This window comes from Podarcis muralis, chromosome 4, assembly GCF_964188315.1.
Source record: "Podarcis muralis chromosome 4, rPodMur119.hap1.1, whole genome shotgun sequence".
NCBI lineage: Eukaryota > Metazoa > Chordata > Lepidosauria > Squamata > Lacertidae > Podarcis > Podarcis muralis.
Window position 1 is genome coordinate 79,393,223 of NC_135658.1, and position 12,924 is coordinate 79,406,146.

The 12,924-nt window shown below is 41.2% G+C and overlaps 1 protein-coding gene across 3 annotated transcripts in view; it reads left to right on the forward strand.

The window, feature by feature from the left end:
- ADPRHL1 (ADP-ribosylhydrolase like 1) overlaps positions 1-12,156 on the forward strand; it is a 39,197-nt gene extending 27,041 nt beyond the window's left edge. The window contains exon 8 of one of the 3 annotated variants that reach the window (XM_077927651.1): positions 2,015-8,323. In XM_077927651.1, coding sequence (XP_077783777.1) covers positions 2,015-6,440 — 4,426 coding nt within the window. In that variant the 3' untranslated portion in view covers positions 6,441-8,323. Of the gene's footprint in view, positions 1-2,011; positions 8,324-12,125 lie in introns of those variants that run through there. The other 2 variants (XM_028728047.2, XM_077927652.1) reach the window with 2 other exon arrangements.
- Positions 12,157-12,924: the final 768 nt, after the last annotated feature.

Genomic DNA, 12,924 nt, shown 5'->3' on the forward strand with positions numbered 1-12,924 from the left:
TTCTGCTCCTCCCTCCTTCAAACCTGAGCTGGCTTCCCTGTTGATAGGACATGACCATTAAAAGTACCTTTTTAAAGAAAACCACAAAGCAACAACAACTCTTCATAAAATGCCACAGCTTGTTGAGAAAGGAAATAAATAAATAAATGGTTGACTCTTTTATAGTGATGTGGATGGCAGAATCTATCTGAATTTAGCAGCTTATGTTGCTTCTCGAAATCAGAAAAGCACCTTCATTGTATGGTCTGGGCATCTTACGTGGTAAGGATGAACTCCTGATCTGCTGGAATCAAAGCTGGCATTTGCCCTTGCATTCACCAGTGCCGGGATTTCATCCCAAGGCGATTTGTTGTCTTGCTTTTGCTTGTATATGAAGAGGTATAAAAACTTAATACTGTCCTGGTATGCAGACTGAATCCCATTCACATACTACTTTATTATTACGTGAATTAACCTTCCAAGTTTTTTTTATGGTGCTAGAAAGTTGAAACCTCTGGTGCATTTCCCCCCCTCCGGGCTATTGTCTATTACTGTTGACTTCACCATGTAGCTTTCACACTGAGTTCACTATTTTATTTAGTAACTGATCCTCACCAGTTAAGCCATTTCCTAAATCCTCAGCTGCCTGTAGGCCTAATTCTTCAAACCGAAGTAGGTTTATAACCATGCCAGACTTCTATCTCCACCCATGTTAATAAATGAAAGGATAGAGAGGTCAATTGATATTGTGTTGGATATCATGGCATACAATGCTTTTATCTCTGGCTTTCCTGGTTTCACTAGGATTAAGAAAAGGGATTTTAAGAGAACATTTCCCCGCATAATTGATGGGAAAGCAGATCAGATTTTCGCTTAGGACTAGATGGATTTTATTACACAGTGGAATGCTGCAAGCTTTCAAACTTTGCTAGCTCCCTGTAGAGAGAGAGAGCAGGCCAGGTTCCAAAGGGTTCTGTGCATTAAAAAGTAGGATTTGGACTTGCATTTCTCAAATAATATCTTCATCACATCCTACTCTCAGATGACAAACTGCATTAGAAACTGAGGGTTTCAATAGCAATTTCTAGTATGGCATGAGAGTCGGTTGAAATAAAACAAGTTTCTTGGTTTTGTTTTTTAAACCCCACTGAATGAATGAACTATGTAATCTTTTTGCTAGTATCCTGCTCCTCTCTTGTTTTCTGCCCCTTTCAGAAATGCACAGGATTTTAAAAAAAATACAGACAGAACCTCACACTACATAGTGTCATGCTCTGGACATGACACATAGTCATATTTTGTTTTCTGGTACTTCAGCTGCATGTTAAGCCACTATGTCATTATTTGGGATGTGCCTGCAGAGGTGCGTCCTTTGTTTCAAAGAATTAAAAAACCCCACTCTGTGATAATACTATGTATGCTTACTGTTCATAATCCTGGACAGGTATCAGCAATCATCTGTTAATAATAGTCATGGCTAAGACAACTGTTGTATATCATCTTCTGCACTGGATAAATGTGCCTGGCACATTAAGAGGAGTGCCGATGTAATTTTACTTCTAAAATTAATGCTCATTTTTTTATTATGCTATATTGTGGTTTTTCACTTTTTTTAAAAAAACCTGTTGATTTCATCTATATCTTGATACACTTTATTAAGTCTACCTGTTTTTAAGTTCACTTTTCTTGGTAATGTGAGTATTTTATAGTGTTTTTTTTTTAAGGAGGAGGACTGTAGTTCAGTGGTAGAGCACCTGTATTTCATGCAGAAGGTCTCAAGGTCAATCTCTGGCAACTCCAGATAGGGCTGAGAGACACCCTTGCCTAAAAATCTGAACAGCCATTTCCTGTCAGTGTTGACAGTCCTGAGCTAGATGGACTTATTGCCTGACTCAGGCAGGTTCCTATGTAAAAATAAAAAATAAAGCGGTATATAATCTTGTTTAAACACATTAAAACCAGTAAGGAAGTAAAAGCAATGTTGATGACTTTCCCTGGACAAAAACAACAACATTCGTTTTCTTTTATGCAGCAGAAGTAAAGGTACAAAGCTGGGCAGTGATAAGGTGCTGGTTGACCCCATAGTGCTGAAGAAGAAGCTCAGTAAGATGTCCACAGAACTAGGTGCATTTGCTGTCCTCAGCAGCCTTCTACTTTACCTCACAGACCTCCTATCCAGCCGACCTCAGGTCGAGAGCAAGAAGGCCAAGTGGCTCGAAGGGATAGAGAACAAGGTGAACTCAAGGCGGGAATGCCATAGCGCACATGGCGGCATTCGTCCCACCAAATTCCAGCTTCTGCAATCGAGGTTCATGAACAACAACCGTGAGGCCTACAGGAAAAGGTCGAGAGAGGTTGGCAAGCTGGTCGTTAAAGAAAAGCAGAACAGAAACGGGCTAAACTCCATTGTAAGCAAGCTGGACAAAAGCTCCTCAAAGGAAGGAGAAAGCCCAGAGATAACACCCCACGATAAAGTCAAATGGGTCTGCTCCACTGGGAAAAATACTGTGAAGAATATCCTGAAGAAATTCTTAGTTGCTGAGGAAAAAGAAGCTAAAGAAAGAGAAAAGCAGGTGGCTCCAAAAAAGAAGACACCAAACGATAACCTGCCCAAGATAATCAACAAAAACTCTGTCTTGTCCAAACTGAAAGAAAAGTTTGAACAAAGCAGTAATATCTGTTCAGCCATTGAGGTGAAATCTTTGCTGCCGTGCAAAGGCGAGAGAAAGAGCAAAAAGGGCCCAGAGAGAAAAAAGATTTGCAAACCTGAAATAAGAGTGCTTGAAAGGAAACTGAGGACAACCACAATTGTCAATAGCCCTCAGCCTCAACAGCTGGTATGCACAACTATCCCTACACCTAAATTCTGTGTTGCTACTGAAATTAGTCACCCTTGGAGTTGGGCTACAAATGCCAAGTCCGCCACTCAGCCTTCTGAAGTGGGAAGACCAAAAGACATCCAGAAAGCACCTGGCATTGGGTCTCATGACAGCAGGATACCAGAAAGTATGGCACATAAAGGGCAACTAGGAGGACAGTTGCAAAACAAGCATCATGAAATGCCTAAGGTAGTGGCTGACAAAAAGGACATTGTCGAGAGTAATGTAATTCCTACAAGCCCAGGTTCTAATCAAGACAGTGTTCTTCCTTCACGTGAAAATATGTCCCTTGTTGATTGCATTCCTCCTTTATCTAAGGACAGCTTAGATCACAATGAGAACATCATTCCGCCTGTGGATGATACCTTTTCCAGGTCCAGAGACAAAAATGCAGCAAAAATCATGAGCAGAGAAAACATACCTACTAACGACCTCTCTTCTAATCCAGCTGAAGGAGTTCATGCACATAGTCACCAGGAAATGAAAGAGGATGGGATTCCTGGCATACCAGAAGGCATGTTCAGGCCAAAGGAGACAGAAATAGAATTAGCAGAGCCTATAAAAGATCCCCCATTCACCAGCCAAAAATGTTTCTCTGAAAAGAAAGTGTTGGAAAATATTCCACCATTTCTCTCTCCTGTAGCTCAGGCATCTTGTAACAGAGAGCCTCCAATAAAGGACCAGCAATCAAGTGTTGAACCTGCAGCTGTTCACAAAATGCCTCCGCTTAAGCCAAGTCAAGATAACGCACAAAGTTTGGGGAGCACGTTTTCTGACACAGTTCAGAACAAAGAAAAGCTGCCTGATAAAGAGGAACTACCGGTATTTCCTAGCTTTAACAAAAGCGACCATGCGGGTAAAGCAAAAAAGGAGGTGCTACAGCCATCAAGAAGCCAAGGTGAGCCATCTGATCATCAGGCAGAAAGGGAGCATTTGCCCAAGGAGCCACAAGCACATCCAAAGCTGAGCCAACAAAATAACCCTAGCTCAAACATATCAAAACAGACTATAGATCAATCACACCAAACTCCTACTTCAAATAGGAGCCAGAAAGACAACAATGATGTAAAAGGAAATGATTTTGAAAAAGAGCTTTGCCCTTTGACTGGCGATTTAGATAAATCCAGCTGTGTTAGAGCAGCAGAGAATACTAGCAAAGCTGAACTGCACTCAGATAATGAAAAGACAAATTCTGAAAACAAGAGCAAAAAGGGAAATAGTAGCTTGAGCCATTTGGATACCTCTCAGAGGCTGCCGGAAGAATTCATCAGCCACGAAACTGGCAATCTGGAAAATAATCCTGCACCTCCTTCTCAAAAATCTCACTCATCCTCACTGACCCACTCAGCAAATCCAGAAGGCGATACTCCTGAAGTCGACAGACCTTGGTGCAGTGTCGGAAACCTCCAAACCCCAACATCAAATGCAGTGAAAAAGAAAGAGAGCTGTATTGTAAGAGATAATGCAGCCAGTCCTAATTCTGAGAAACACCACCTCCCTTCTCCAGCTGAATTGCTGAAGCCCAAGGGGGCACCTGGGCAAGACAGCAAACCAACAACCAGCAATTTGTGCAATGATTTAATTAAGAGTGAAAACCATGCTGTAGAAGTTGAGGGTATGAGTCCCCAGACCAGGAAGTATCAACCACCCTCAACAAAGGAGACTAGAAAGCGTGAAATTAGTCCTGTGGGGGAGGCAAGCCCCGCGCACAATGTGGAAAAGCAGCAGGTGCCCTTAGGAAACAAAACTGGGAAGCAGGGAAGCAGGAAAGTGATGGCAGAAGTAAAGCCTGAGAAAAGCGGATTTCCCTCCCCAAATGAAACAGCGAAGCAGGGGAACAGTGAAGGAGGAGAAAGAAATCTACTGAAAGAAGTACAATGTCTAATTCCATCATCTGTTGACAGAAAGGAGCAAGATGACAAGGTAACAGAAGAGGAAAACTCTATAGTGGGAGGTAAGAAGTTGGTACGTAACTCCAATATGCCCCAGAAATTAATAAAAAGTGACCTTGCAGAGGGTGGTGGTGAAAGAGCAGGATCCCAGCATCTGACCCCACCAAAGCATAAACCTAGCAGGCCGGGAGTGTTACATTCCCCAGGTAACTCAAAATGTCAAACGCCATCAAGAGATCCAGAAAAAGATGGAACTGTTGCATCAAAAGATGAAAACGCTGCAAAACACCAGCTCTCCTCACTCAAAGAACCAGTGAAATGTGATGATAATGCTAACCAAAGAAATGCCCAGGATAGCCTTAAGACTAAGAGTGACAAAATACCGTTATCTGGCGAGAAAGTGAAACCAGAAAGCAAATTGGGGAAGACAAAAGAGAACACTAGTCATTCTGGGCAAAACCAGTTACCTTTGGAAAATGAACTTCCAAAGAGTAAAAAGGCTGAGCCAATGAAACCTGAAGCAGAGAAGTCACAGAAACCATCTTTAGGTGACTCTAGAAATGGACTTCCAAAGAGTAAAGAGACAACTGTAAGCAAATTGGGGAAGACAAAAGAGAACACTAGTAATTCTGGGCAAAACCAGTTACCTTTAGAAAATGAACTTCCAAAGAGTAAAAAGGCTGAGCCAATGAAACCTGAAGCAGAGAAGTCACGGAAACCACCTTTAGATGACTCTAGAAATGAACTTCCAAAGAGTAAAGAGACAACTGTAAGCAAATTGGGGAAGACAAAAGAGAACACTAGTCATTCTGGACAAAACCAGTTACCTTTGGAAAATGAACTTCCAAAGAATAAAAAGGCCGAGGCGATGAAACCTGCAACAGAGAAGTCACGGAAACCATCTTTAGATGACTCTAGAAATGAACTTCCAAAGAGTAAAGAGACTACTGTAAGGGAGAGAGGTACTTTGCGTAACCTTAAGGAACATCAGATACCAGCACCAAATGAATCAAAGACTGAGCCAGTAAATCTTGCAGCAGGGGAGCCGCAGAAACCATCCTTGAATGACTCTAGAAACCATGAGGATATTGCTAAGAATGAAAAACAGGCTTCATGGAATTCTAAGAACCAGCAGCTACCCTTATCAGATGTGAAACAGGAGAGCCATCAATATAGCGTCACAGCAGGGAAACAGCAGCAGCAACCACAACCACCAAAGGATTATGCCAAGCCTAAATCTAGTATAAGAGATGGAAAGCAAATGCATCATAAATCTGAGAAGTATCGTCTTCCTGCCTCAGATGAACTGGGAGTGCATGAAAAGAACGCTAGTGAAAGGAAGGGTTCCTTGGCTCCACTTTCAAGTCACGATAGGACCACGCAAAAGAAGGAAACACTATGTGAGACTGATACTGGTCCCAAATTGGGCTCACCGAACAAGACATGTCCCGCAGAACAGAGAAAACCACAGCGTAGTCCTCCTGGCAAGTACCAAACTCTGTCAGCAAATGTGCTATCAGAGGAAGGAAGTGGGGAATCTCAAAAGCTCGGGGCTGGTGCAATAAGTCAGAAAGCTAGATCACTAGCCTTGGAAAAATACATAGCAGAAAGCTACAGTGAAGAACTAGTACCTTTGTCTATTAAACCAATGGTTGTTCGTGTGATTGATACAATTAAGCTTGATAACTAAATGCAGCTCAAATGACTGGAATACAGACCTGAATTTTTCATCTTCTGGCCACTGTTTTACTTCAGAGCTTTAAATGATGGCATTGAAATCTCACTTAGTTGGCTGTATATTGATCAGTTTTGGATTTTAGCGGTCATTAAAATTGGTGTCACCTGGAACCTCAAGTATATTACATGTCAACCCAGAATAATCAGAAGCCAATGATTCACGCATGGTAACTCTTAGGTGTAATAACTATGGGAACAAAAGCCAGGTCAAGATATGTGGCAGAATAAAGTGGCCTCATGCCACCATAACACTTATTTATGTTAGAAATAAACAGATAAGCAGCACAGGAGGCAAAGACTAGACTAGAACCTTTCTTCCAGATATGCTTAACAGAGGAAAGTTTATTAAAACTGTGCCCCTCACCTGGGAGATGGAAGTGATTGTGTTTACCCTGCCTCCTCAATTTGCTGCCTCCTGTTTCTGCTGTATGGGAACCCTCAGCCAAAATTAAGCACTTTTAATGGGGGAGACTTAAACAGTAAACAACAAAGAACTATTGCGGCACCTTAAAGAGCAACCAGTTTATTGAGGTATTTCCATTAAAGCCACAACTTCTTTCTGTTGCTCCAGAGGGCAGGGCAACAAGAAATGGGTGGAAATAGCAAGGAAGCAGATTAGAAGACACTTCGTAACAATAAGCTATCTGGCTGGCGTGGGCTGCCTTGGGAGATGATTTCTTTCAATGAAGGGGTTGGGTTTTTTGTTGCATTTTTTTGCGAGGGTATATTACAAGTCAAAGCCATAAAACTACAGATGAAAAACAAAACGGAATACAGAGTGAATGCAGGAAGGAGACAATGTTACACCATAAACAAGCATCCTTAGATAAGGTGGAGCTGACAAAGTAGTAATTATAATTGTTATTCTTTGTAAAATATTTTGGTGGAGGTTTTTCAACAGAGGCTGAATCTGTCAAGGTTGCAGCAATTCATTCGTTGGGAACCTGTGGATATTGCCAGTCTACAAATCACCCCAGACCACTGGCCATGCTGCGAGAAGCAAAGTTACAGGGAGCAAGGCAGAGGGCCTTCTCGGTAGTGGCACCCACCCTGTGGAATGCCCTCCCATCAGATGTCAAGGAAATAAACAACGATCTGACTTTTAGAAGACATCTGAAGGCAGCCCTGTTTATTTTTAGTATTTTGTTGAAAGCCGCCCAGAGTGGCTGGGGAAACCCAGCCAGATGGGCAGTAAACAAACAAACAAACAAACAAAAGTTATAATTATTATAATTATAGGGTTTATGGTAGTTCATTTCCAATACTACCTGGAGGGCCACATATTTCTGTCATGTCATGGTTGCATTGTAGGTTCTGCCCTCAGTAGGGAATTAGACAAGACTGAGCAGGAGATTAGACCTCTAAGATCCTTTTCCAACTCTGAAATTGTATGATTCTATAATAAAAGGTGCCAGACTTTAAGGTTTCACAAGTCTTTGCCAGATAGCTTTCTGGGATTAATCATGATGGATGACAGCTTAGAAGATCTGTCCTTAGGACTTTGCTTTCTTTTCTCCCAGTCTCTCACTTTTTGTGAGAGGCAGCTGGCATCTTACTCTAGGAAACAGGATGGTGGGTTAGACAGGTCTTGGGTGCGAAACCAGTGGGGCATAAAAAGTGCTTAACTTCAGCTGCATCGTACCCAACGTGTGTTACTCTGCTAAAGGCTGAGGTTAGTGTATAACTAACTAAAGTGACCCTTTTGAGAGTGCACTTTCTCATTCTAATTACTCATTACTCATTCTAATATAATGCTATTTATTAGTGCTCCTGGAAGGCTATTCAACCACTGAAAACATGCCTGTATATACATTTTTGTGTTCTTTAAATTGTTTTTTTAAACAAAGTGAAAACAGTGGTGCGTAATAGTGTGCATAAATAAGACAAGCATATAAAGACAGAAGAGGCCTGTAAGAAGGTCTTAACAATGCTACAAAATGTAATAAACCGCAAGTCATTTTTGAGTATTGTAATTAAAGGCTCTTTGTGACAATTAAATTACAAATACATCTGCTCTACAGGATGATACAGTAAAATCCTGAATGAAATACTGTATATTTTATCACAGGGAAAATATTGATCAAATCTCTTGCAGAGGTAATTTGGTATCTTCCATGTGTTCAATGCATTCAGATTCCTGTTTAGCTTTATCTTTCAACGTTTATTACATTCCTCATTGTGATCAACCTATTAATAAAGATTTGGAATGTGGTAAGCATGCCAGATCCTAGCACTGCCTGGAATATGCAGAAAAGGTGCTGTAGAATATTTCTTTGTCCACAAAGGGAGAGTGTCTTGTTTAGGAGCAGAAATAGGCCCACTTTTCCTGAGATACTTCTGTAATGTGAACATATCAGAAGGATAAAAATCCAAGACAGGACCCAGGTGTCACGTTAAGGTCAAGACTTACAGCAACAGAATTCTGGTCTACAAAATGAAACTTGATACTACATAGTATGCAACCAGGATCTCTGAACTGTCTTAAAAGAAGGTGACTTTCACAATTCAAAAAGCAAACACCTGTAACCCCTGTCCAAAGAAATAACATTTTGTCAAGCTCTGGAAGGTTCTGTTTGCTTTTATCTTTTCAGATATTATTGTCAGATATCACAATATCTCTTAGAGCAGGAATATACTGCACAGATTTCAGTTAAATTTGCTGCCAGGTAATAAGTCTAAGGCTGCAGTGGACTTCTGTGCCTGCCTAGAAGGAAATAAAACCATTAAACTCCGCGGAACTTTCACCCTAGTAAATAAGTTGAGTGCTGGACGGAGGCTCACAGATTGCTATTGGCAGTCTGTGGGGCAAAACTAGATGTGATGTTAGTCATATGTTTAAACAAGTATCATATAGTTAATTTTTCTAGAAAGAGAGGTGCCGGAACTCACCATGAATATCTTCCTTGTCTTATCATGTCAACTGCACCCACCTGAAAGGTGCCGGAACTGAGTTCCTGTAAGTTCCAGCTGAAAAAAAGCCCTGTAGTTAACCACATTGCTTTTACTTTGGGACAGGGGAAACAGGGTCACCGATCCACAATATGCATGCAATTTGGGGGGTTGGTTGATAGCTTTCTGCTGAAAATTGGTCCCTTCTGGCTGCTTTCTGCACCCCCTTCCCCCAAAAAGTGCTGATTACTGTAAACTACACGTTTGAGATCGAATAGCAGTAAACTGTTTTAGGGGCTGTTTTAGTAAACTGTTTTCAGGATTGGAGTCTTACAAAATAAAATAAAAGTGGCCAGGTCATTAAATATGTGATTAATGTCCCTTTTAGTTTGGCCCTGAAGCATTTACTACCGATAATATAATGCAGCGTTTGTGCACCGATATTCTTTTGCTACCTCTCAGGTAAATGTTTTCTGGGAATTCCCAGGACTTTGCTATGATGGTTATTTGTATGAATTATTTGGAATTGCTAGTTGAATATAAGACTTAGGGCTCATACTTGGATGTCAGTGAAAATGTTTCTAGGTGGCAATGCAAATTTTTTCAGCTATCTGAAAACATGGGGTGGAGCAATGATCTTTGAACCAGTCTTCAGGAAACTGCTATGGACAGTCTTTGAGAAACCAACTGGAGACAACCACATACTGTAATTTATTTTGTAACTGCTATGTCAAAGTAGTTACTTATGTTTAGATACTGTTTTTCAACACTGAAGAGCAGGAAATGGACTTCTTTCTGTTGATGGAGAATCTCTGCACGACTACAATCTCAACTGGAAGTATTTTTGAAGAACACGACAGTAAGCTCAAAGCAGATACTATTGTGGATATGACAGCAAGTTTCGTATGAACTATGTTATAAATCTGGACTCGTGTAATATATTTAATTGTAAGTCTTTTGCACAACTTGTTTGCGTAGTTTGGAATGAGACTATTACATGTGTCAGACTTTATAATTTGTTTTGAAACACAAATATTCCTTATTTTATTGTATTATATAGTGTATGCTTGTTTTTTTTTTAAAAAAAATTACCATTTTATATGGTACTCTAATGATTTATCTTTGTATGTGGTTTTGTTTAATAGGAATTTATTTATTTATTCTGAAGTTTATTTCATAGCCATCCAGGCCTAGATAACAATGGGTTCTTGTGGGAATCACATTTAAACTTTTTTTTTTTTAATGCCGTGATACAGTCCACCATTTTGCAGATCATCACAATAAACCACCTCAGTGAGGGCCCCATGGTGTTATGTGATGTTTCAGATGTTTTTCATGAATGGCAGGTGCATGAGTGCAAAGAGATTGGGGAGGCAGGGTTCAAACAAGTGTCACGAAGATGTACCCTCAGACAGCCACAAGGAACAGCAAATAAATAAGTAAAATAATTTATTTATAGGAAAGAGTAATTCTTAAATTTTGCCACCTTTTTTATACTATAAATAAGGATATAAAAGGGGATGCGGGTGGCACTGTGGTCTAAACCACAGCGAATCCCCACAACTGGATGAGCTCCTGTTGTTCGGTCCCTGCTGCTGCCGCCAACCTAGCAATTCAAAAGCATGTCAAAGTGCAAGTAGATAAATAGGTACCACTCCGGTGGGAAGGTAAATGGCGTTTCCGTGCACTGCTCTGGTTCACCAGAAGTGGCTTAGTCATGCTGGCCACATGACCCAGAAGCTGTACGCCGGCTCCCTCGGCCAATAAAGCAAGATGAGCACCGCAACCCCAGAGTCATCCGCGACTGGACTAAACGGTCAGGGGTCCCTTTACCTTTAAGGATATAAAAATTCATTACTGGATCAGACCAAGATCTATGCAGTCTTTGCCAGAGTTCAGCATTTTTTGCCAATGGTGTATATAACCAAATGAAATCTGCAGTCTTTTATTAGCTTGTTGTTATTGTTCAAAATGTTGGGACAGCCACTGTCAAAAGGCGGAAAAGTTTATCAGATTCACCCTTGATCAAAGACCGAAAGAGCAGTTACATATATGTATTACAGCTCTTGGACAGACAAGACAGGAATACTGAAGACATGACACAGCACACGTTGTTCCCTGGGACATTAAGTAAGGCGTCAGTTTTACATTTTTTTTCAAAGTCAGAGGATTAGCAGGTCTTCCTGGCATCAGAAAAACATTCCCCTCCCTTGGCCTACACATCTCATAAACACGGGCTTAATTTAAAACAGGGCTCACTGGGACAGTAGCCTTAGGATCTAGGTCCAATGCCAAGCGGCAAAACCTGAATATATGAAGCCAGAATATTGATCCACTGGATTATCTAGAGATAAAGTTATTTCCTAAGTGTGGTACTTCTTAAAAAATGGACAGAGGTTCTGCGCCTTGGGTATTTAAGGCGGGAGTATAGCTCATCTGTTGTACACACTATTGTTGCCAACAGTTAAAATGAGCTTTGCTAGAAGGTGTGTATGCCAAAGGGATAAATCCCTTTTATTTGTGGTTGAAGAAGATGATCTGTGTTGACAACCTTGCTGCCATTATTGTGAAGGATAAAGAAGCGTAACAATCCCAAGTGCTCTCAAAATATTTCTGTCCTCTCTCTTTCCCACCACTCCACAATTTTAGCTGTAATATATCAATATGCGGAGCTTTCTGCCTCGTTGTGCGTCTTGGTTTGTTTGTTTTTGGCACACAGATTTGCCGTTCCTCATTAAAATATTGATAGAATCATAGAATTGTAGCATTGGAAGTGACCCTGAGGATCGTCTACTCCAACTCCCTGCAAGGCACGGATCTCAACTAAAGCATCCATGACAGACGGCCATCCAACCTCTGCTGAAAAACCTCAAATGAAGGACAGTCCACAACCACCTGAGGGAATCTGTTCCACTGTATTCGTTCCACTGTGGTCGCCATGACTTGGTTTAAGTCTCTTTTAAAGGTATTCACTACATCTTGTAATATATACCCATCGCGTTGGTTGTTGGTTCCTACTCAGGGGAATGTTATATTCTCCATCTTGCCATAGCTAGAACTACACTATAGTAGAATACAACAATTGCTTAGTTTCAAAGCTCACCAGTGTCAGACCTCAAAATCTGTTTCATACTCCAGCATTTATACTGCCAGTTCTCCCCCAACCCCTGCCCACCTCCCCACAGGCTGGGAGTGCCACATGTACAGAGTGCCTTCCTAACTCTATGGGATAACCACAGCCATAGATCAGGATGGGTGGGGGATAGAGGGAGACCTGTGCTCTGAGTTCAGCACCTCTCAGCTAATTTTATTCAGCGGCAACTCTCTACACCAGGGATAGCAAGTTGCCTGGAAGTGACTCTAGCAAAATAAGCTGACACAAAAGGACTAGACCGTGCAGGAGACAGCAAACTTTTTCAGCAGGGGGCTGGTCCACTGTCACTCAGACCTTGTGGGGGGGGGGGGCAGACTATATTTTTTTTGGTTGGGGGGGAAATGAACGAATTCCTATGTCCCACAAATAACCCAGAGATGCATTTTAAATAAAA